Below are 25,111 nucleotides of genomic sequence, written 5' to 3'. Positions count from 1 at the left end.
TGGGCTCGGCTCGGCTCGGCTGGGCTCGGCTCGGCTCGGCTCGGCTCGGCTCGGCTCGGCTCGGCTCGCTCGGCTCCATCGCCGTCCGGCAGCGGAGCGGCCCCCGGGGGACGCGCCTCCTTGTCACCTTCAGCGGGGCTGGCCCGGCCGGGAGGCGCGGCGGCACCGCCATGGTGCTCATCAAGGAATAGTGAGTGCGGCGGGAGCCGCTGCTACCCCCCCCCCCCCCCCAACCTCGGCCCCTCTTCGTCCCTGCGGTCACCTCCGGGCCTGGCGCGGGGGCGGCCGCGGGTGGGCGGCCCGGGCTGGCCCCCGCAGTGCGGCCGCGGGGAGGGAAGGGAAGGAGGGAAGGGGGAGCGCTGTGAGGGCCGCGGCGCCGGTGGGGGCGGCAGTGAAGGTCACGGCGGGGCGGGGGCCGCGGCTGCCGGCGGGCACCGGGTCCGCTCGGCCCCTCGGCGGCTCCGCGGGGCCCCCCCGGAGCCCTTGGCCCGCACCGGCGGTGGGCTGTGGGTTGTTCCCGGTGCCCTGGTGCCGAGGGCCTCGCACCGGTGGAGTGTCAGCCCCGGTGGTTTCCGTGGGGGGGTCTGTGGGAGGCTGGAGCGTCTTGGCCCCTCTGCTCGTTGTAGCGGGGCCAGGTGCCAAGGCTGGGTTTGGTCCCCTCCCGCCTTCAGCTGTGGAGCCCCCAACGAGAAGCTCCTGGAATAAGGTAGCGCCAGAATATTTTGGGATGTTGGAAACCGGCCCTTGGAGTTCTTTGCTGACCCTGAGGCTGCTGCGGTTGTTCTGCCCCGCGATGGGGTTGAAGGGGTGGAAAGCAGGCGAGGGTGTGGAACTATTAGTCACAGTTGCTTTTCGCAGTCTTCGGTTCAGCAGCTTTGGGCTTGCTAACGTGGAATATGCTCTTGGAGCGGTGCACTTTGGCTGGGTGTCTTCAAGCTCTGCACACTGCTGCACATAGTTCTTCCCTGAATTCTTAAGGTTAACTCAAGTGCATTCTTAAGTTGAGTGCATTCCATCATTTTAAACTCCTTTTGGCTGATGGAAGAGGCTTTCTGTTTATATTTCCCTCTCCCCTTTGTAGGATATATCAGTGATCCCAATGATAAATTGGGTTTTCAGGTCTTCTCTTAGACACATTTACCTACATGCCTGTGCCCTCTTTATAGTAATTACTTTGCCAGATTATGGACCATGGGTTGGATTTAAATATTAAAACTATATTGAGAGTTGTACTGATCCTTGTACTGGTCTTTAAACTTGATTAACTTTTTTTCCCCCAATCCTTAAACCCTTGCTATTTTTATCCAACAATAGGAGTGTAGAATTCAAGAGCAGCAGCAGGACTGCTCTTTGTAGCACAGAGACATTGTTACCTTCTGTAGCCTTAAACTGGATAACAGACAGAAACCTGGGCTAAGTGCTTAGTTTCAGGTGCATGAAAATATAATTAACTCATTTTGTAACCTCTGTTTTGTTGATATTTTCCTATGAATTTACTACTTTCCCCCTTACAGCACCTTGGCTCGTTTTTTCATGCTTCTGCTCACAGCCTCTTGCCCTGTACCACAGTAAATCTCATTGCCAGGGAGCTGTGCTGTAAAGGTGGGATCATCTGTCCTTGGAATTTTCAGATTTCTGAGCATATGAACAGTTCATTTTGATGAGCATCACTTACAAAAGTCATTTTACTCGGTATTATTTACCTCAGCAAATCAACACCTCTACTGGTCTTTCACACTGCCTGTTTCAGAAACAAGATGAGAAGTGTAAACGTTAAGACTAGAGGTTAAAAAACCAGAATTCCTACATCTGTTTCTTTTTACAGGCTTCCATTTCTATTTTCAGAAGGGCCAGCAAACCTTTCAAATGTTGTCATTAGTTACATTGTTCTGTTCCCTTTCTTCCCTTCATTGTGTCCTTAGTAAGACATATGTGGCTCTAAGGACAGTCAAGGTTGCTGCTGTGCTTTGAAATGAGCATTTATTTTTCACTTCTTGGGATTCCCAGCCGTCTCTAAGAGTTGCACATTCTGAGCTGTGTCATTGTATTGGTTCTGGTATGTATTTCCTTGATGTTGTGTGTTGAAGTTGCCCATTTTACATCCTGTTTGAGATGTTTGTTGATGAAATCTCCTGTTCCAGGAAGCAGTTGTTTAAGGCATATAGAAACCACTTGGTTTTGGTGTGAGCTGGCTATTTGAAGTACTTTGCTATGACTGTTTTGCTGTTATTTTTGTTAGTTCTGCTTGTCCAAACACTGCATACAGGTACCTTACAGCCCACCTAGTGTAGATGGTAAAAATATAAGTGGTCTGTAACTGCATGTCATCTGAACAGATTATTCTTCCGTCTCTGTGACCCCTTGTCACATTCTCCCTACTCAATCAGATGGGTTTTATTATCTGCTCCACAGGTATTTTAGGAGACATTACAGATATAGAGCAATATAACAAAAACCTGATGTCACATATTTTATTGTCAGTCAGTCTGTATCATCATTTTTGTGCAGATTCCTGTCCTGGTGGTTATGCAGTGATGGCTTTAACTTTTTGTTTGATGTCCTGTCAGACTTTCAGACTTACCTTTTATTTCTACCCATCCGTGCTGCAGATGAGCTGCATGGATTTTGTTCACTTGTTTGCATGTTTTTGGTTTCAGGGTTGGTAATTGCTGGTTGAAGCCTTGCTTGCTCTCCTTATTCTCCTTTAAGCTACATCGAAAGAGGTTGAGGAGAATCAGAGTCTGGAGACTCACTTCCCTTTCCTGTGAAGTGATGATGATGGCACTGACCTCTGCAGCTGTACTTCCCTTTGCTGCCATTTGAGACAGATTTTAATCTGAGAGGGATCTTAAATGTTTGTTCCTCACCATTTTCAGGCCAACCACATTGTATAATTTCTCATAAGTTGAGCGAGTTCTGTCTTAAACTTAGTAATTTTTGTTCCTGTTGCTGCTCCTTTTGAAGCTTTTCCTCCAGATCCTCTTGAGAAGTCTTCCCTCCTCCTTCTTTATTACTTGACTACCTATAAGTGTTATTCACTCCTGCGTTCTTGGCTTGCTGAACAAATTGTAAACCATTGAACTTGTTTGTGTTTCTGTTTCTTTGTTGATGAACATTGAAGTCTAAGATAAATATTCAGATCTAGTGTCTTCCAGTTTCCTAAATGGAATTTCATTAGCCTACATCAGTGTTTTTACACCAGGTTTTCTAAAGACAAATATTTTAACTCCATTCCAAAGCCACTGTTTTTTCCCTTTTTATTGATCTTTCACCTTTACATATCATCCTGTCCTTCTTTTCATTCTTGCTGCAGTTTTATCCAGTTAACTAACTAATGTCATGCTTGATGACAAGATCTACCTGTGAAAATCCATTTCCTTTTTTTTGTCCTCCCATATGTAAGGAACACCATACTGAATTGGACCAAAGATCCTCTTCCATCTTGCCTTTTAGCAGATATTTTCAGGAAACAATAGATAATAGTGAGTACAACGATTGTTGTTCAGTGTATCCTACCAGTAAGTGGCATATGGATTTCCATGACTTGATCAAATCCCATTTAAAAATTGCTTATGCTTCCATGTCTGGCAAGGAATCCCACGACTTCAGTAGACATGATGTAAAGAAGTACACTTGATTTGGTCTAAAATTTGTTGCTTACTGATTGCTCTGTTGTAAGACAGCCACTGTTCCTTCTCAATTCACTTTTTCACACCATTCATGATCTCTTGTGGTCTTTCATACCTGAACCCTTTGGCTGTTTTTGATCCCAAGCTGGAAAGGCCAGGTCTAACTGCTTTCTTCTCACATGGAAGCTTTTTCCCATTTCCAATTATCTTTTTTCCCTTCCTTCACTTGTTTTTTTATCCTCTTTGAGATGAGGTGATCAGCACTATGTGCAATATTCAAGACATCGATACATGAGAGATTGTAATGACATAATTGTCTCTTTGTGTATGTTGGTTGTGATGTTGGGTTTACTTTTGAACTGCTGCTGAGCTGATGTTTCCAGATGCTTTTTCATAAAGACACAAGATATTTGTTGGCAATAGCCAATCTGGGGCTCAGTAACTCCATGTGTTTGGTGAAAACAAGTGCCTGTAGTGCATTATCCTGCTTTTATTGACATGGAACTTCATCTGCAGCTCTCAGTAGCTCTTTCTGCAGTACTTTGCAGCCAGCATAAAGCATTGCTGTCATAAGTAATCTTACATAATCTGTAAACTTTTGCCTCTCTTGCAGTTTGTTCTTGTGGTGTCTTGCTGGCAATATGTAAAAAAGTAATTCAATTTTCACCAGTACTGCTTTTTAAAAATCAGTTTGCTAATAAAGAGGACTTTTTTCCTAATCCCATTATGTCCTAGTTTCTTTGAGGCTAATTCCCAAAGAATTGGAAATTCTTCCACCCACAGTAGCTGTATCCATTTCATATCTGTATCTTGCATTGGTTCCTTGTTCAGCATCAGAAGTTAAATACAAATCTAGTTTTTTAGACAGATACAATATTTTTAAAGGCCTCAACACATGTGCATTTTTGTCAGCTTTACATTTATTCTTTTTCAAAAAAACCTCAGTGTGATTTCTGGCAGGTTTTGCTCTGCTGCCCAGTCAGTCAATTCTAAGAAGCATTCAGGAAACCACCACGTGAAAAGAAGTGACTCACGTACAGAAGTGGCAGCACCTTCCTGTGCAGTGAGCCCTGAGAAAGCCTCCCCTCTGCTCTCTCTTCAGGGCTGTTTCCTGCTGCTTTGGGACATGTGAGCAAATCGTGCAGTGCCTTGTGGCTGTGGCAGAGCTCAGCAGAATTGCTGAGGCCCAGAGCAACCCTCTGCAGCAGCTTGATGAGAAATAAGATGTGACTGCTGAAAGGATGGATGAGAGGGAACACACGACTGTGGTGGTGCTGCGTAGATTTGTAGGCCAGTGAGGTATCACCGGGGAGGGTCTGTTGAATTACAGAGTTTTAGGAGAGGGTTGCAATTATGCCCCATCTCGTGTTGGTTCTCTTTGAGGTTATTGTATAAATAGTCTTGGGATTAAAGAGTAAGAGCTAGGGATGGTAGCACTGGGTGGGTGCTGAAATACTGGGTGGAGGGTAGAGCTGTGCAGCCATTGCTGTGAGGAATGTGCCGTGTAAATTTTGGGATATTTGTTAACATTCTGTTTCTGTGTTCCCTTTCAGCCGAGTTATCCTGCCTGTGTCTGTGGAGGAGGTAAGTTCTTTTCTTCTTGCCTCCTTTCTTTAGGACTGTAAATAAACTTGTGATCAAAGCAGTTTGTATGAACAAAAACTGGAACATGCAAGAGAAGGATATAGCTGTCTTCAGGACCCCTGTGAGCTGTTATTCATTCGCTATCATTTTGACCAAATTAAAATCTGAGAGCACTGATCTCTTATACTTTCAGATATGCTGATTATAAATCTAGAGTTGACAGACTATTTTAAAGTGCAGTTTCCTTTTGATTAGTACTATTGTTCTTTACTTTTCTAACATGAAGAGGAAACTTCAGTACAGTTTTAAGTTACCCTTTGAACTGTGTGTTGCTGGAGCTCTTTGTTTTTAAACTTGTAGGCAAAGATCAAGAATTTCTTCTGATTTATGAGGCTGGTTTAGCAAAAAAAAAAAGATTGTGTATATCTTTCCTAGGACTCTTTAAGACCTGTCCTCTCTAGCTCTTACAAACAGAAAACTTCCTTTTTGTTTAGGTAAAGCTCTAAATGAGAGAAGTAGTCTAGTTTATAATGGGTGTGGTGATTTTGATCACCAGACTGGCCATGGAGTAGCTGTGCAGTCAGTGGCTGTTTCCCTGTTCTTTCCTCTGAGTTGCAGCTTGCCTTTCCTTCCTCCCTTCTGACTGAACACCACTCTTACAGACAATCTCACAATATAAATGTTTTGAATTTTTTAACCTTCATACTAGCAGAGTCTACAGGACCTCTGCAGTAGATTTCTTCTTCTGGATGTATTTTTTTTTTCTTATGATCCTTGGCTGTAAGCCTTAGGATTGTGAGCTCTGATCAAGGGCTTGTTCTAACTCTTGAGGAGAGCTGTGATAACAGCACTCTTGTTCATTTTTCTTTCCTCTGAATATAGCAGCTACTGTGGCGTAGACAGTGGTGGGCTGGCTCATGGCAGCACTGTTTTAAGCATATCCCTTTTATAACTCTCTACTCTTTCGACAGAACACAGTTTAGGAGTTGGTGTGGTGCATTCCTGCAGCCATGGGGCTGGCTAGTAAAACAAAAGCAGTGTCTGAACTGAGTTTCTTGTTCCTGTGGATCAGTCTGCTGTGACAGGCATCACATGCTGATGGAAAGTCTAGGCCTCTGATCAGAGAGTGATTTTAGATCTGTGTTATAATGCCAGAAGTCTGTCTGTTGCCAGCTCCCTACCTGTAGCTTTTATGCTTTCTGCATTCATCTGTTTCAAGCAGTTTTAACAGAAGTCAGACTGAAGTGTTACAGTAGGAATGTTTGAGTCTTTTATTGTGCCTGAGTGCTATTTGTGTGGGGAAGTCCTTGTCAAAGGAAGGACTAACATGATAACCTTCACCAAGTAAGCAAAGGATGCAAACTTGCAGGTTAGACAAGGTAAATGGCAAGGTACTCAAGCCCAGTGGACAGAAGACCTCAGCCTGAATAACAGGAGCCTGCCTGGTAGTGATATGGCTCCTTGGTATCAAGCTGTGTAAAAAGAATATGCAGGTCAGTATAGAAATTATTTCTTTGAGGGGGTTAGATTGGATGGAACCCAACACAGGGTTTTTCTGAGTTCTCTGATACCAGGATTAGCCTTCATCCAGTTAAAGCGAGTCCCTGGCTGTGCTCTTTTCCCTCTGTGGCTGTTCAGTGCCAGGCACGTTTGAGCCTTGTGTGTGGGCTGCCTGGGTGGGGCATTGAGCTTCTGGGCTATAAGTGAATCTGTTGCTCTCCAGCAACCTCCTTGTGTGAGGGTGCCCCGGGGTTATCTGTTTTCAGGAGGTGTGTTCCTCTACCCTGGGTCCAGTGCTTGGATTGCAAATAGATCCCCAACTTGACCAAACTTCATTTCTCCTGAAATCTGTGTAGTGTCACCATGTCCCTGAGTGATGCCTCATTTCAAGGTCTGGTGTTTTTCCCATGATAGACAGATTTGTGGAGCCAGTTCCATGAGTGGAAAGAGTTCTAAAGTTCACTTACCTTTGCATATGTACTTGGGTGACCTGACAGTGTTAAAGGTGTGCTTAAGAAGAAAGGTTATTTCCAGTGTTGACTCAGAGGATGACTATTGCTCTGCTTATTGCTTCACTCCCTTCCTGTGTGGAAAGATGCTGACACATCTGTGCATCACTTGGTTACCACACTTATGTCTGTACTACAAACCAGCTGTTAAAACTTCATTGCTTTCAAGGATTTCCTTGTGTACAAAACTCTTAAATAGGGCTCTGGAGACTTGTTATGGCTCTTGACTGTGTGGCTGTTCATTAAGCATCCTGGCTAGCAAGAGGACTTCTGATTTCACTTCAATATGGGCCATTTTTGCTCCAAAGACATAAGAGTTCACACCTTCTGCATGCAGATTGTTGACAAAAGTCTGATGCCAATGTGTAAAATAGGGAATGAAATTAATTGTAACTTTGGGGCATCATCAAAGGGTTGACAGAGCCTTCTGTGTGGTTCTGTGATATGCTGAGGATTCTGTGTTCAGTCTCCTCACCCCTGGCAAATGGAGCTTAACCAATAGTACGGAATTCAAGAGAAAACTAGTGATTAGGAGGGCACTGAGGAGATCAAAGCTGACTAGTTAGCCAAGTAACTGCTAAGATGAGAATAAAATAGGGGAAGAGAAGCCCTGGTGATGACTAAAACTTGAAGGCTGGGATGTAGGAGTTAGACTGTAGCAGACTGTCTTCTACAAGGAAACTCTGCCAAAATGTGGTCCTGCTCAAGCGCGGGCTGCAAGCTGCATTCCCGTGTTTTATACATTGTCCCACTTCAGGGACCAAAAGGAAAACACCTGTTGTATCTTGGGTGCCAACCTTTGCTCTCACACTCTGACCAACGTTGTGTTGTGTGGTGCCAACTTTGGGAGCGTGGACTTGAGCGGCTGTGTGGGTGTCGTGCCAGCTGCCACCGAAATTCTGGTATGGATTAGAGCTGTGTGTACACATTCTGTGCTGCCTCTTTGTTCCTTTCACATGGGAAGGAGCTTGCCAAACGCAGAGGAATCTTATTTATTAATTGTGTTCAAAGCTGCTTTTGGGAAAACAACTGTTCTTGGAGATGGCTGTGTTGAAATCAGGCCTTCTAAAAGAGTTTTGGTGTAATGAAGATATCCTGTCAGCTACATAAGAGGTGTTGTGACACAGATCAAGAGGGATGATTTCTTGCAGAAGAGAAGAAGGTTATTTTGGAGCTCTCAGATCTGCAAGGATAGGTCTATCTAGAGCTGTCTGGAGTCCAGATTCATGGAGCCAGGATCTGTTTCTCTGTTAACCTTTGCAGGCAGATGCTGTGGGATTTGTTCATTGGGACAGTTTTATTTGGGCTTTTTTATCAATACGATTAAAGGCTCAGAAATAACAGGGAAGTTTAAATGGTGAAGATGTTAAACCAAAGGGTTTATCCTCTTAGTGTGTGAACTTTGACCCACATATTTGAAAGGGAGAAGGAATGAATAAGAGATTGTTACTAAGAGGAATTAGTTTGTACCCCTGGAGACCTGTCCTGGGACCTGCTGCAAACCAGTCACAGCCATTCCGTCCTCCCCTCTAATACTGTATTTATCAAACTCATCACAAACTCTCTTCACTATGAATGTGTGACTCTAACCATACTAAAGCAACTTTGCTTCTAAGGTTTCACAACTCTTCATGTTTTGCTCTTCTGGAGGGAGGTGAATATTCTTTTCTGTATGGGTCATATGTAGGGAGTCATAAGGAAAGCAGTGTGGTGTATGAAATGTCAGAAGTCAGGACCTTGTATTGCAGCCCAGAATCCAGACTGAAACCCAACCTACTGTGCCAGTGCAGGAACTGTCCAGCCAAGCAAGGGCTGCTCATATAACCTGGGCCAGCACCTTCTGGAGACATCCAGCAAAGCTGCTCTTCCAGTAGGAATAAATGTTTCCATGGTCTTTGTTAGCACCAGATGGTACAAAACACCGGAGAGCTCGGGAGCTGTTGTTATTTTGGATACTCAGACAACAAAATTTAACGGCTGTAGAAATCTTCTGCCGTTGCTGAAGATGTACCAGCCCAGTGGAGTATTTCTGGGTTGTATTCCACTTTTCCAGGCTGGGTTTCAGTGTGCTAAGTGTTATTCCTGACTCTGGTGCAGAGCTCTGTGCTGCAGAAGACGGCCTAAACAGTGTTCCATTGCTTTGTAGTTATGTTTTGGAGGTTTTTTTGATTTTGGTTGGGGTTTTTTAAGTCATTGCACTTCTGATGCCAAACACTTTGTGGATTACCCTTTCAGATTGCCTCTCTGTTCTGTTGCCTTTGGCAACAGTTGCTGTTTTGCTTGCTTAAGAGTTCTGAAGACTTAACTCTTTTAAGTTAGAACACTTCCTTTTGACTTAGTGCTGTAGCTTCTTCATCCTCAAACTTTGCTCATCTAACTCTGCCTCAGAGAGACCTGAGTGAATTTTCTTCATTTGATCATGTTTCTTTTGAGCTCTGCATCCCCTTTTGTAGCTACTAGAGGCAAGAGTGTATTAATCTTAACATCTTATGCAGAGAAGAATGTTCTCTTTTGTTCATGTTCTTAGTTTTTCTTCTGCTCTTCCCTGTGAAACATTTGTACAAGTTGCCTCTTATGAAAGCAACTGTATAGTATCAAGTGTTTTGAGTGATTTCTGGCAAATAATGTGCCAAGTGAGTGTCAGTAAGAGACTAAAAAATAATCTTAGGATAAAAATTGTACTGCATGTTGTAATTCTGTGCTCTCCCTGTTAGTGGTTTAAACTTGTGGCTAAGAGGAAGTGTGATACAGAAAAAAACCACAAGCCAAAACAAGGATCATAGGAAAAATAATAGGGGGAAGTGACAGCATTTTGTAAAAAAACTTCATGTGAAGTTCCCTGAGACTCTTGTGGATGCAGTACTGTGTGCTTATTGATTCAGGACTGGCAGTGCTTTACTCTCCATTTGACTTGAACAACTGGGACACCTGTGCCAAAAAGAGTGAAAACAAAGGATTTTGCTACAGTATTCCTGAATTCATCTGTGTTTTCTTTAAATGTTATCCTGATGCTCTTTTAATCTTTTCTGCTTTCTCCTGATTTTGTGTTGGTTTGGAGCTTGAGATTTAAGGGATAAAGGTAACTATTTTGTTGGCAGTGCTTTCCTCCTAACTACCACTCAAGCTTTCTGTATCAAATGAGATTAAATGAGCTTCTTATCTAGCTGTACAAGTGAGTGTCCTTTTCTCTGCCCTCTCCCCAGGTAATGAATTTGTCCTTGGCGTCATCTGGTGAAGTTATTACTTCTGCTAAATTATAGCTGTCATAATACTGTGTCTTTAACTTCCTCAGTATCAAGTGGGGCAGCTGTATTCTGTGGCAGAAGCCAGTAAAAATGAAACTGGAGGAGGCGAAGGAGTGGAGGTCCTGGTGAACGAACCCTACGAAAGAGATGGAGAGCGTGGGCAGTACACACACAAGATCTACCACTTACAGAGGTATGGGAAGCACTGTACTCCCAGAGTTGGGCAAGAGGAACTGGAAGAAGCTGCAATAGGGTTGCACCAACTGTAAATCACAGATTATGTAAAGGCTGAAAGACACGCAGGAGTGTAACAGCAGCTGGCAGTGAGCATTGCTGGTACACCTACCCACCCCTGTAAACGTGGCTGTTGTCCCAAGAAAATTTGGCTTTGAGCTTTTCAAAGCAAGTCTGATCCTGTTACCCCATGTTTTCATACTTGAATTTGGCTAAAGAGCAAAATACCTCCTAGATTTCAACCTGCTTTCAGCCTCTGATATTTTTTTTTCTCCTTTTTTATATCCTTTATTATGTAAAGAAGGTTTATATTAACATGTCCAGTTTGGCATCTCTAGAAAACATTGTACTGGGGGTGGGGAGAACTCTACAAATTCCACCAATGTGCCCAAGTGCATATTTTTAGCATTTGCATTCCAGGTGATGTCCTGCCTGTCTCACAGTGTCTGGGCCAGAGCTCTCATTACGTTAAGTCCTTATCAATGCCTTTCTTCCTATTTCCAAATTCTGCAGCAAGGTGCCAACATTTGTGAGAATGCTGGCCCCTGAAGGAGCTCTGAATATACATGAAAAAGCATGGAATGCCTATCCCTACTGCAGAACTGGTGAGTGCCTGAGGAAGGACTGTTGGATTCTGGCTTTTTGGTTTCTGAGGGTGGGGACGAGGGTAGGAGGGGATAAGGAAGGAAGCAACCAGTATGGAAGCTGTTTCAGCTCTTAAATCTTGGATTTCTGTTCTCTACCACCTTTCTGTGGTCAGGAAAAGCAAAATATGAGGACTTTAAAGAAGTGCCTTTGTCTGTTGTGCTGCTGCTGAGTGACAGGGGAAAAGAACAGCCTGAGGAACATATCAGTCCTACTAAGGGAACAGATGTGTAACACTAATGAAATAAATATGAGGGATGATTTTATGTACTCAAGTGCAGGTGTAGCCAGGTGGGAAAAACAGTGGAAGATGCAAGAGGGGAACAGGGCAGATCTCAGTTGCCTCTTGCTTAGTGCAGTTTGAAGGGAGCAGGTGTTATGTGATGGTGTTTGCTCAGTTGCAGGATCTGAGGTTGGTGAAGGCTGAGCAGGTAATGCTACAGTTGTCCAAATCTCATCCAACAAGCATGAAGTGAATCCATGTGTAAGGCAGGGGTGAGGCTCTGGAAGCTTTATAAAGTGGTGAAATAACATCAAACTCATTTTCTACAGAAATGTTTAGTATCTTACTGAAGTTACCAGCCACAGTGTTTAACCACCACTGTTTTTCTGATCTTTGCTGCTGTAGGAACTGAAAATTTGACTTTGCCTCCAAACTTCTGTAGTGCTTTTGGCTGCTTTATGCTGTTTGTATCTTTGAAGGATTAATTTTCTGCTAGTTGGTAGTGGTACAGTTGCTATGGGAACTAGAAACCTAAAAATTCCAACTGTACTTGAAACTCAATATAGAAAAAAATATTTTTCGACAGTTTACTTAAGAGAATTTTAAATGAAGTGTTTTAAAAGAAGGAAAAAGCTTTGCAGTGGGACAGGATGGTGTTACTTAAGTATGTGAAATTACATGTAGCAGTCTTGTGGAATGCATATTTCAAATACAAAATTCAGATACTGTGAGCAACTGCATGATACATTTTTAATGTGTCACATAATTCAAGATGTGGAAACAAAGTTATTTGCAACCTTTCTAAATTTTAGGCAGTTTTCTTGCTGCATATTACCTAAATGCTCTAGTAAATGTCTAGCTTCTTTCCATGTTAAGCACACTGAACTGATTTAAATGTCTGCTTTATCCTCCTCCTCCTCTTTTCCTTCTCCACCAATTTCTGAAACAAAGGTGTGGAGTTACTTGTTTTTTCACTCCTACCTGCTTATCCTTCAGTTACCCACTGCTAAAATTCTACTGAAGTAAAAATAAAAAGAAAAAAGCGATACTAAAATCAAGTACGAGACTTTCCAACACAGTCAAAGAAATTTCAGATTTTGATATGCTAGAAATGATAACAAAGCCCAAAAAATCCTCAACTGTAATAAACAGCAATATAATATGAGATAGAAAGGGCTTTGTTGTGGGGGTTGGAGCAGAAGGCAGTTTTGATGCGGAGGCTGATAAATCTGTTTAGAGAATCTGCCAGCCTGACATGAATCAAGAAAAGCTCAGAAAAGTTGCTGAAACCCTCCCTTGCTGATATTGGGCAGGAGGGAAGAACCCATGGATGTGCTGTAGGATTCCTTGTGCTTTACCATTTTCCTTTGGGATGCTCTCAGGTGTTCTGGTAGTACGTGAGAAGCCCTTGGATGGCCTCATGTGAGTCTTTGGGCAGCACAAAATGCCTTTCTGACTTACAGTGAGTGGCAGGGCTTTCATCCCTCTCACCAGAGTCTGGAATTTAAGGGCCAGGGACACAGTAAGAGCTAAGCCTGGTTTGAGTGTAGGAGTTCCTGGTGTTTGTGCCTGTGTCCTCCCAGATCAAGGGGGGTGTCAGTGTGCTGCTCCCTGAGGCACTGTTGCTTGCACATCAGCTATCACACAGAGCCTTCTAAACTGGAAAAAAGCAGCACTTTTAGTTAATTGTGCCTCATGGTATTTTGTTTTTATTATATAAGATCATCCTTCTTACATTTCCCAATATCTCCCCGAAAAGCTCAATTATTACTTTAATATGCATATTATGTGCCATTATCAAAGCAGTCCTGCAGATTGAGGGGATTTAAATGCCTAGTTTATAACTTCCTGCAATTCTGCACACTTGTTTGTGCTGTAATATGTTGTTTTTATGTGTTTCAAATGGAAGCCTTGCTTAGCTCCTTTGAGAGTATGAACAGTAAATGGGATTGTTGTTGTGTGCGTTCACAACTTCTACAGTAAAAAGTGATAAGGATTGTCTGATAGTTATACCTGTGGGCTTGTGCCAAGGAGAACAGTGTTCCTGGGTCTTTTCTGCAGTCTGATGTAATGTTGCTTAAATGTTTTTAGAAAAGCAATTTGATGTGTGTTCCACTCTTCTGAGTATAAGTGTGGCCTGTGGCCAAATGTCGAGAAAGTGAGAAGTTACAAGTTCAGCTGAAATGTGTAGGAGCTGTTGCTGTAACACCTCAAGAGCAAGTCCTAATTTGTAACAAGCTGAGCATCTAAGTTTCAATGGACATTTCTAAAGAGATTAATTTGTTTGCTTTACAAATGAGGAGTCTTCCCCCCAGGGAAGAAATTAAGAAGGTGAAGGAACGTGTTTTAAAGCAGCTGCGTAGTCATGGTACGTAGTCACGGGAAGGTGGGAAGGCCCTGATTTATAATTATTGCTGGTTTATGCATTATTTTGTTGGCACTAGCAGGAAAAAAATCCTACTTCCTGCAGAAATAATGTTCTTTGAGATTAAGTTCAGCCTTTTAAGAATTAGCCTCAGCTCTGCTTCCTTGTTCTCTCCCTCCACCCCAACTTGTCAGTCTAAATAATTGGCCTTCTGTAAAATTGCTGTAAAAAGCAATTTTCAGACTGCTGGGGGTTTGGAACAATCCAAGACCCAGCAGTAGGTAATTAAGGAAGCTGGATGTGCATGGTGGGTGATTTGGGATGGTAACTGTCTACAGGATGTTGGGTTGGAAACTCACAAATTGCAATCGTACCTTTAAAACCAAATTGCTCTTTAGTAAAGCCCTTGTGTTAAACTTCAGAACAGAACAGTGAAGTTCCACTCCAGACTTCCTTAGTCTTGAGTAGAATTGCTAACATGCCCTGATGGCTCAGGTGGAACAGATGCTGACTGTTACAGGATCTTTAATGGCTTTTCTGTGTTGAATAATTGAGCCTCTCTGTCCGGGGAGTTTGGTTACCGTGAGCAGTAGAGATGCAGAGGGTCTGGTTACCCCGTGCAGGAACAGTGAGGTCTTCATTGCCCTGAAATCCAGCATGTGTTTGCTCCAGAACTATGGGGAGGTTTCTTATCTGCAAGCTGAGAAAGGATTGGTAAAATGCCGTCAGCTGAACATACTTATTCCATCTTCTCATCCAGCTGGCTGGAGTCCAGAGAGCACAAGTGGAAGTACATAATTAATTGCTGCTCCTCTGGGTTTCTCCAAGCCTGAGAATTTCCAGAGGAGAAGGAGGTGAACTCCACTGGTTTTTAACTACTTCCATGTTTTTTTAACTCAGTAGTATCTGCAGCCCCTTGGGAAGCTGAAGCTGCCCCTGTGTTGCTGATAGTTGGGAGGAGGGCAGTGGTTGCTGTACAGTCTTTTTTCACTAAAGTACTGTATCTCTTTCTTTTCATGTGTTGATTTCTTGGACCAGTTATTACAGTAAGTATTGTTTTTACTAATGATCTATGGAATAATGTCTGAAATGTTCTGGATATAAGAAGCTCTTTAGCTAAAGGCACTTCAGCTTTTATCACTGTAAGATCACGTAGATTAACCCCCCTTCCCAACACTTTGTGACCAGGGACAGGGATGTGTCTGTGCTGCAGCAATGCTCAGCTTTACAAGTGGGAATGTACCACTGCCTGGGGAAACTGAGGAAAAGGCAGTTAGCCCATGCCAGGATGTCCTTTTTGAGTAATCTGTCTTCTGAATTTGATATTTCCTTTTTACATGCTGGGTGTTTCACTGGCTTGTGCTTTTGTTTCTGCTCCCTTGAGGGAGGATTGGGTTACCTTTGGAAGTCCTTTGCCACTCACAGTAATAGTGAGAAATGGAAAGTTTTTTGCTTACTTGGCAGAACTGTGCTTCTTGTCCCTCCCCTCTCCAGTGTCAAAAGCTCTCAACACATCAGTTTAATATTGTTATTAATTTGAAGAATTGCATCAAAATATGTACTCAGTGCTAGATCAATAATCTCTTTGAAAAGACGGTTTCTGTCTAGTTAACTTATGTTACCCCTTCTAAACTATGAAAAGATGACAGATATTGTCCTTTAAAGAAAAAGATATTTGTAAACTCCAAATGTTTCACTGAAACAATGGAACTTATGTTTTTTCAGTGAACAGCTTGTGCTTTATTTGATCTTAGCAAAATTAATTGATCACTAATTCCTTAAAAGCAATGATGTGTTTACAGAGAATTCTGAAATTCCCTGAGACCCCAGTCAAATTATAATTCTTGGAGTTGACTCTCCTAATGCTTATCTAGCTAATAAGAAGACAAGTTACATATCCTGAGAATAACAAGAAGCTTTATTTTGATGGCAGAATGAGTATATGAAGGATGACTTCCTGATCAAAATTGAAACCTGGCATAAATCAGATCTTGGAACACAAGAGAATGTAAGTACTTGTGTCATGTCATTTTACTCATCTCTTTAATGTCACAATGCTGCTTTCTGTGCTAGATTAGAGAATTGCTGCGTGGAACTATCTATTCACTGTGTTCCTGGATTTGAAATGCTTATCTCACTAGCAAGGCAGAGCCTCCTTCCTTTGGCTTCTCACATATGTGAATAAAATTGGCCCCCAAACACTTGTTCTGTGTGAGCACCTTTGCTTCTTTAGATCTCTCACTGTGTGTTTACCACAGTGTCCTCTCTGTGCATGGAAGGGGAGCTCTGGGTGTCTGCATCTCCTGCTGGCTTTTTATGATCTTAGAATGGGAATGTTCTGTAGTTGAACCAGTTAAATTGGTCTTGTTCTTTCACTGCAGGTCCATAAACTGGAGCCAGAGGTATGGAAGAGTGTAGAAGCCATTTATATAGACATTGCTGATCGGAGTCAAGTACTTCCCAAGGTATGGTAGGTGGGTAAGAGCTCCCTAGTGTGGGAGGCCTTGTGCTAAAAGAGGGATAATGTACAACTTGTGTTCCCAGGAATGGTCACAGGTAGCAGGACAAGTGAGGACATTCCTTAAAAGTTCCAGCAAGCTAGAGGAAGAGCTCTTTTAAAGCTCTTTCAACACTGTAAAATGTGTTGCCTTCTTACAGTGCATGTGACAGTGTAGTTCCACAGCACTGCAGCTGACTGAGTGTTTGACTGGCAGGGAATGACACTGCCCTTTCCATACAGGATCTCTCTGAACCTGCCTCCTTTTTGAACCTGACCCATGGCTTCACAAGTATATCTTGAAGTCATGTAGCTAATACTTTGTTCTAAGAATCACTACAGTTACTGTAAGAAAGTGAGGGATATTTCTGTGCTGGACCGGAAAAAAAACCCAACTGCATGAAAATGGGATGTTGTTTGAGTTTCCCAACTTTAAAACAGTGTTTGATACCATATTTGGTACCTGTTCTCAAACTTGGTCTTGGGTATTAAACCAGAATGGGTACTTATTTTAGCTTTTCTTTCCACTAAAGATGAATTGGTAGAACATAAATAGCATCTGAATGCTGCAGACTTATTTCCAGTGCAATAAGGACCATAACTGAAGCCTCTTTCTTTTTGATGGTACTATGAGTTTGACTGTACTTGTCTTCTAGTGTGCAGCATGTGTGTATCACACTGATGCAGTGCTGTGAAAAATCCTGGATGCCACAGCTCCAGAGTGTGTAGCTGTTTTCTGGAGCAGCAGTGTTTAGCTCCCAAAGAACAAGGATATGTCCTTGTTCTTTGGGATATCCTGAGGGGTTACAGATCTTCTGATAGCCTTACAAAGGTCATATCAGTTTGATACCACTTCATATAGGTCTAGGACTAGCACAGGGGGAAGAAATATGTTTCCTTTAAGAGTGTCTGACCTAGTGTTGAAGTCTCAAAACAGTAGCTCTTGAGAAGAGAAGTTAGAGGCTGGTTCTTTGCACAGAAAAATACATCCTTTGTGAGAGTGAGCAGCTGGGTGACAGTAGATAACTTGTTTTTAATCCTGTGGGTCTGTCCAATAGGATTACAAGGCAGAAGAAGATCCAGCAAAATTTAAGTCTGTCAAGACTGGACGTGGACCTCTGGGTCCCAACTGGAAGGTATGTATTGATGAGTTCAGGAGCTGTATCAGCTCTCATGACTGAGGTACAGATGCTGGGGCTTGGAGCCAAAGATATATCTGTAAAATGTTGGATCCACTTCTGTAGAAGGAAACAGGGAACTCAGCTGTGAATCCGTTCTGAAGTTAAAGGAATTTGGTACAAAGAATGAGTTCCAAGAAATCACCAGAGCTGTCTGGTGTTCAGCCCAAGGGTCCACCCAAGAGAATTCAAGGATGAAATAGCTGAGTAATGACCAGCAGTATTTAACCTTTCACTGAAATCCTTGGAATGGGAAGACTCTACAAGTGCAAATATGATACTAGTCTTTAAAAGGGACCCTGAATGAGATCTGGGGAGCTATGGGTGTGCAAGTCTGATCTCTAGGAGGCAAACTTGGCAGAAGCTGAGGCTGATGTGATTCACTTGGGAAGACTGTTTATGGCTCCTGTAAAAGGAAGTAGGAAACCTTATGGAGTTTTCTCTAGGGCTTAATAATTATGTTGGTGACTCATGATATAATCTATTTCCAAAATGTTTTAGATAAGGACACTTTGTCAAGAGACTTTTAAGGAAACCAAGTCGTGTCATAACAGTGAAAATACTGAAAGACATAATTTTAATTGAAGAAAAAATGGACAACAGAGGAGGGGAAGGAATAGTCCACTCTCAAAATGCAGGGAAGGCAACCTGTGCAGAAAACCAGGGTCTATTTTCATCATGCTCTTCTATACCCTGAAAAAGGGATGAGAGAAGATGTGACAAAACTAGTCAGTTAAAGATAAGCAAGGTGTAAGGATGCAAGAGGATTGTGAGGAATTGTGGAAAGACTTCATAGTTAGGACTGAAGGAGCTGCTTTCCTGGAGACACTTGGCCAGAGTCTTAATGTGAATATCTTTGTGTCTTTGCAGAAGGACCTGGGGAAACAGTCAGATTGTCCATACATGTGTGCTTACAAGCTGGTAACAGTCAAGTTCAAGTGGTGGGGCCTGCAAAATAAAGTTGAGAACTTTATACAGAAGGTGAGTTATTTCATGAAGAGAGTTGTTGAAATGGGGCATGTTTCATCTTCTACCTGCTGTAGCACCTCAGAAGCTTCTAATATTGTGTCCTGCCTGGAGATAGTAACTTGAAATCCAGTCATATCACCTTAGGCAGTGTAGTCAAGGCCTCTGAAATCCTGCAATGAGTTAAACGTGGATTCAATTTGTTGCTAATCCAAGGGCAGGGCTGGCTGATTTTCTGTGAATTGGCTATTGAACCCTTTTGACTCCAGTGTATGAAGGTAAATTGGCTGTTTTGCAGTGTTTAATAGATCAGCCTGAGAATTGCAGTCACTTGGTAGTTGGTTTGTGAATGAAGAGATGATGCCATTTATACTAGAATTACTTTGCTTAGGGGCAAGACATTTTTGTGGGGGGATAGTTACAGCTTCAGCTATTTGATCCTGATCAGCTGAGGATCTTTCTGGCAAGTCCTAGCGCTGTAGTCATGTTTTCCTCTCCTAGTCTGCTGCTTGAAAAACAGGCAGAGGGTAGGAAACTTCATTAACTTAAAGCAAAATTGGTATCCTTAAAAGAGCTTTTTCTGTAGCAGAGTCCATAACCCATGAACTGCACCAGGATGCTGCACCTGGGAATCAGTGTGTGTGATTCTCCAGGCAATACCACGTTCATAAAACACCAGTGCCTTCAGATCACAGAGACTTCTCAGTGGTTAATATTGATAACCTACAGTGCTGCTTCTGCAAAAGCAATTCTCTGGTGATATAATCTAAGGAGAACTCCAAAGGGGAAGGACCATGGTGCTACAGGATTTCAAATACCTGTGTAACAAAAGGCCTGAACAAAGCAGTGTCTTCAATCCCTTTCTTCTTATGAGCATCTGCAGGTTTGATTCAAAGTAGTCGAGCTGCTTTTGATAAGAGCAGGTTATCAGATATGAAACCATAATGGGTAAAACTGAAGTGCCCTTCCTTAATGAGGACTTTCCAAGAGGCATGTTATATCCCTGTCTAATATAATGCTTTTGTCTAGCTTATCTCCTATAAAATGGAAATAAATTGCTTCAAACCTGAAGCAGCTTGTGCACATTAGTTACCTCTGCACAAAGGTTTTCAGCTGTGGAAAACAAGTTTAGGCATTTTTTTTTTAGGTCAGTGCAAAAGAAAAAAGCAAGATAGGTGCATGTCAGCCCTTCACATTTCCTAACTTCCAGTTTTTAGCAAGTTTAAGGATTATTTTAAAAATACCTGTTTCTCCTGTTTTCTGCACCTTCAGGCCAGCTCTTGTGCTCTAAGTAAACCCAACTTGGAGCACTTTTTTCAGTCAGAACAATACTGTCAAGTCAAAGGAAATTACTAAAGCATTCACTAATTCTTTCAATGCAGTGTGCAGACTGCTGTCTAGGCTTGGGGGAAAAAAAAAGGCGTTTTCTCTGGGGATTCAAGGCTCTAGATTAGATATTCTGTTAAAAGAATAAAAATTAGCTATCTCCAGTTTCCAATTGTGGCAGCTATATAGAAAGGTGGGCGAGAGAGCTGATTCTTCAGTGTACACATCTCTGAAAACTGTAACAATCCGGGTAGATCCATGGTAATTGCCCTGTGACTAAGCTCGTTTGTGTTTTATTCCTCCTCTTTTTGCAGCAAGAAAAGCGTCTCTTCACAAACTTCCATCGGCAGCTCTTTTGCTGGCTTGATAAGTGGGTTGATCTGACTATGGAGGACATTCGTAGGATGGAGGAGGAGACCAAGAGACAGCTGGATGAGGTCAGTGGAAAAGCAGGGCAGGTGTGGGTTGTGTGAGAAAATGCTTCTCTCCAGTAGAGTAGAGAGGAAAGTCTGGTGCACTGTCAGAGCAGAGTGTGTACTGTCCTCCTGCTATCTGGGTCATGCTGTGTGTGGTTTGAATGGTTTTGCCATGACTCCATCATGCTGGCATCTCCTTCTGATCATTATGGGCTTCTGTTCGTTGTTGAGCCAGGAAATGTATTGAACCACAGGTAATGAGGGTCTGAGTGTCAATGATTCATTTACTGCTTTAATATCTTCTGTTTGCTTTTACCCAAAGCTGAATGGTCAGTTTTGTCCTCCTTCATTGCCAAAAACCAGTTGAGTAAAAGGTTTTTTAGCTCTAAATACTATAAGCAGGTAGTGAGGGTATGTAACAGGATTCTTACTCTAAGAAACACAAGTTAGGTAATAATGAGAACCTTGTTTTGTGATTTGTGTCCTGCACTGCACCCTTCTCTCCCTTCATGCCTCAGGATATTTCATTATAGTTTCAAGTACACTCTGCCCCTTGGATAATGGTTCCAAATCCTGTAGCCAACCTGCAGCTTAACCAGAAATGGTGCCTGCCTGTGCATTTCACAACCACTGATTTGGGATGCTCAGGTATAATCAATGTCTTACATACAGGAGGTAGCTTAATGTGTTCCATCCTGATACATTTTGAGATAACGTGTGTGGGAATCACTACTCAAATATTGTTTCCTCTTTCAGATGAGAGAAAAAGATCCAGTGAAAGGAATGTCGGCTGCAGATGACTAATATGACTCCTTCCTTGTGCACTGTAGGTATCAAGGGAGTTTGACAAACTCTGTATTGCTCTATTATTTAATTAAAAAAACCCCAAAAATTCTATGTAAGAAATGATCCTGTTTATAGCTTCTGACAGGCAAATCTGTGGTATTGATTGTTTTTATAGTGAACTCGTTTCACTGACAGGTTGATGAGCGAGTTTACTGTCTCGTTTCAGATCTATTCCGAAGAAATGTCTGAGTGAGAAGTGTAAGAAAAATGTGTTAGAACATTTTGTAGATTTTGCTGCTGTTCTTATTTCTGTAATGCATGTGTTACTTTCCATGACTTGAAGAGAAACTTTGGTGTCTCAAAAAAAAAGAAGTTGGACCTGCAAATACTTAGATACAGTTGGAAATTGAATATTCCAAGAATATTAGCAAGGAATTTATTTCTTGCATTGCTTGTTAGCAGTATTTACTAATGGGCCAAGGCCTGGAGCAACACTTCATGCTGCAGGAGAAGCAGCAATGACAGTTTTAATGCTTTTGACTTGTTCTCTTTCTATTCTGTTAAATTATGTCATCAATTTGGGGCTCGGTTTTGGTGAATTTTTCTTAGACACTGTAGAAGAACGTGGTATAGTGTTAGAGAAGTAAGAAGGCAAGGAGAAAGAAGAGATTATCCATTTATGTTGAGAAGTCCAGGTAACTAGCCTCAACTTTTCTAGGGCAGTAAAATACCATCCTAGTTATCCCTGGGAAGAATGGGGTGGGGCAGAACCACATCCTCCTGGAGCACTGACTGTTTACCTCTGCTCATCCTCTGTTAACTACTGGTTAGTTGGTGGTAAGTGGTGAGCAAGGTGAGGGAGTGCCTGAAGGGGTGTCTTCTGATAATTTCTAATGAATTCTGATGATTTTTTTTAATGCAACTTCAATGTTTTTATTTCCTTCTTCGTTCACATTTACTCTGGGTTCGTGCTGCAATGTCATGATGCAGGGCTGTATTGCCATGACTCACGTTTGCTCTCTGAAGGTTGTCTGACACTTCTCTTGGCACACTGCTCTTCCAGAGTTGTTCTAAAATGTTTCCCTGTTGTCTCTTTGTTTTAGTTTCAAGACAGTCATCAGGAAGGCCCAGGGAATCCACACTCTTGACTGACGGACCATCTCTGGATCAAGCCTTTCTCTATCCGATCGGCAGGCGATTTTAAACCTCCCATAGCTAATTCTAGATGCCCCTTAATATTGTGAGCAAATAGACCGTCTGGTACTAAGCACTCCAGTGTTAGCACGTGTATCCCAAGGAGGCAGCTCCTCGGAGACGTGTGACTTAGAGATCGCTGTATTTACAACTCCTCCCTCCTCTTTTTTTCATTGTGTTCAGACCAACTTCCATGTGGCCCTGTTTGATTTCCAAGTGACATTTTTAGCTAAAATAGTCTTGTGATGTGGTGACTTAGATTTTTTCTTTTCTTTTCTTTTTTTTTAAATTTTTTTTCCCATGTGGGATAAACTGCCACCTTTGTTTCTGCCCAGCCCTTCACCGTTCTTTGAAGGTCTGTTTGGAGAGGGAAACTTGTCAGTATTTTAGAGTGCAAAATGATTCCACAAAATGCTCTGCTTTGGCTCTTGCTCCCAGGGGGAGATATTTAATGGTGGGTAATCTGAATACATAATGAGTAGCAGCCAGAGAGAGTTCTTGGTCTGGGATGAGTTGTGATCCATGGCTCCTGCCTGGCATTACTTTGTTCTGTCTTAGCATCCATGGATTAAAGACTGCCCAGGAGCTGTGATCAGCATCCCCGTGCTGGGACCTTCAGCACTTCCCTGTTGAGTTTCAGTTTAGGGGTCCATGGTCCCTTTGGCCCATGTAGCTCTGTTGTCCTCCAGCTGTGTGTCAGTCTTACAGAATCTTTCTTGACATATGTTGCAACTTCCTGGTTCTTTGTTTACCAAGATTTCCCATAACTTACAAAGCTGAAGTGACTGACTAATAATAATGTGATTTTCCCTGGACCAATTGGGATGTTGCAAAGGCTGGTGTACAAGTAAAGTCTTGGTGTCTGGTTACATCCAGATGCCTGGGGTGGTGGTTCTGCTCAGCAATAATATTCTTCCCATTGCAAGACTGACTAAAATATCTGCTTTTGTGCTATAAAAAAATAACTTACAAAAACCTGCAGTTGTTTTCTAGGATATTTGTTGGTGATTATAAATCACAAAGGATACTGTTAATGTAAAGAGCTCTGGTTATTTAATGAACTCAAATATTTACTGTAACTATCCTTATGTTGATAACAGCTTTAGACAATCAACTAAGCAGAACAAAGAAATGCTGCTTTCCTTAATATGAGAAATATGAGGAAAAAATCCTACTTCTTTGCTAATGCCCTAAGGCACAATATTTGATTTTTCTTTTTTTTCCCCTAGTAGTAATAACTTTATTTTCCACTTCTGTATTTGGCAGCACTAACATGAAACACTGAAATGCCAAACAGTCGTGGGTGCACCACCACTTTTGAGGAGTCTTTTTAGCATTCTGTAATGCACCAACTCCTCCAGCCCTTCCTGCTCCTGCAAGCAGGAGATCCTGAAATGATCCCATGCCATGCTGAGCAAGGGCTGGGATCAGAACTGTTTGCAGAGCGAGGGAAGATAGGAATGCTCTGGAGGGAGAGGATGGCATTTGGTTTCTGGGAAGGGGGCAGTTTATCCCTTTATTTTTAGTTTGTTATTTTGCCTTACTCATGTCTAAGTGCAATAAGCTCTGAATTGTACCAGTAACTCTGGCAGGCTCTTCTCAGTGACCTCAGACGGTTCTGTGGGGTTGGGGTGGGGTTTGAGGGGTTTTTAGCAATCTCACCAGGCAGAAGTAAAACAAATTTATTGTAAAATAGGTAAAGAAATTAAATTTTAATCTGTGAGGCTATTTGGGACCAGGATGTTTCATGGCATGTTCTGTAGCTGTTCCAGAAGTTTTTTAGGAGTGCAGGCCCCAGTTAGAGTTCTTTCAGTTTGAAGTATTTTTAACTGAGAATTTATGCACTGACTTCTGTTCGTGTTTGTTGGTTACGTTTTGAGGGATTCTTACACTTGAGGGCAACCTGAGAATACACACAGCACACTTGTTCTTTCAGTTTGTGTTATCCAAGAGGCTTTCCATCCGATGACACTAATCGCCGTGGAAGCAGATTGTAACATTCCACCGTGCAATCCTTTGTTGATCCTCTGATTTCAGAGTAAGAGCTTTTACACAAAGCTTTCCTGATTAGTGGAAAAACTTGGAGGCGGGGGGGAGGAAAACTGCAGGAACTTCAGCCTGAATACTCCCCCCCCCCCCCCCCCGCCTCCCTTGCCCTGTGTTTTCTTTCCTTCCAATTTGATCCGAAGTGGAAGCATCCCTCAGCCTTGGGATAGACAAATCCTGTAAAGACCCTTCAGTCTCGATGCTTGGTTCCTGCTAGTGAGCATAGCGAAGATCACGCAGCGTTCCCGTGCCGTATCTCTCATCAGCTTTGGCAAGATCCCCTCGACCTGTCGGCTCCCAGCGGGATTGGCCCTGGGACATTGGCCCATCCAGGGGCGATGGATGTGCCGGGACTGTTGCTCCCATCCGCTGTTGGTCCATCCAAGGTGGATGTATATACGCTGGGACCCTTGCTCCATCCTCCATTGGTCTGTCCAGGGGTGATGGATGCACTGGGACCCTCACTCCCATCCAGATCAGGTGGGTTTGGGGGTCTGGAGGCAGGTCCCTCACCCTGCCTGGGTTAGAGTGGTTTGCTGGCGGGGCCGCTCGCCCCCCACATCCCACACCCCTCTGGGTTCATCCCGCTGGGCCTCCCGCCACGTCCCGATGGGTTCATCGTGCTCTTTTCCTTTGGCAACACACTTTGTAGAAAGGGTTAGATTATCTCGTCGTTTCTTTAAATGTGAGTTTGTGCCTTTTTTGTCTCCTAAATCTTCCAATACAGGCATATTGGAAACGAAATCTAATAAAATACTAGACAGAGCC

The 25,111-nt window shown here is 42.7% G+C and overlaps 1 protein-coding gene across 1 annotated transcript; it reads left to right on the top strand.

Annotated features, from left to right (window-relative positions):
• Positions 1–13: 13 nt before the first annotated feature.
• PITPNA (phosphatidylinositol transfer protein alpha) lies at positions 14–25,109 on the top strand. Its single transcript, XM_064677431.1, has 12 exons — positions 14–190; positions 5,183–5,213; positions 10,515–10,660; positions 11,215–11,306; positions 14,973–14,980; positions 15,868–15,942; positions 16,316–16,399; positions 17,490–17,567; positions 18,480–18,590; positions 20,216–20,338; positions 21,074–21,143; positions 22,207–25,109. The coding sequence occupies exons 1-11, from the start codon at positions 171–173 to the stop codon at positions 21,119–21,121; spliced, it is 816 nt and encodes a 271-aa protein (XP_064533501.1). The 5' UTR covers positions 14–170; the 3' UTR covers positions 21,122–21,143; positions 22,207–25,109.
• Positions 25,110–25,111: the final 2 nt, after the last annotated feature.

This window comes from Pseudopipra pipra, chromosome 21 (assembly GCF_036250125.1).
Source record: "Pseudopipra pipra isolate bDixPip1 chromosome 21, bDixPip1.hap1, whole genome shotgun sequence".
Taxonomy (NCBI): Eukaryota; Metazoa; Chordata; class Aves; order Passeriformes; family Pipridae; genus Pseudopipra; species Pseudopipra pipra.
This window is presented reverse-complemented; position numbering and strand designations above follow the sequence as displayed.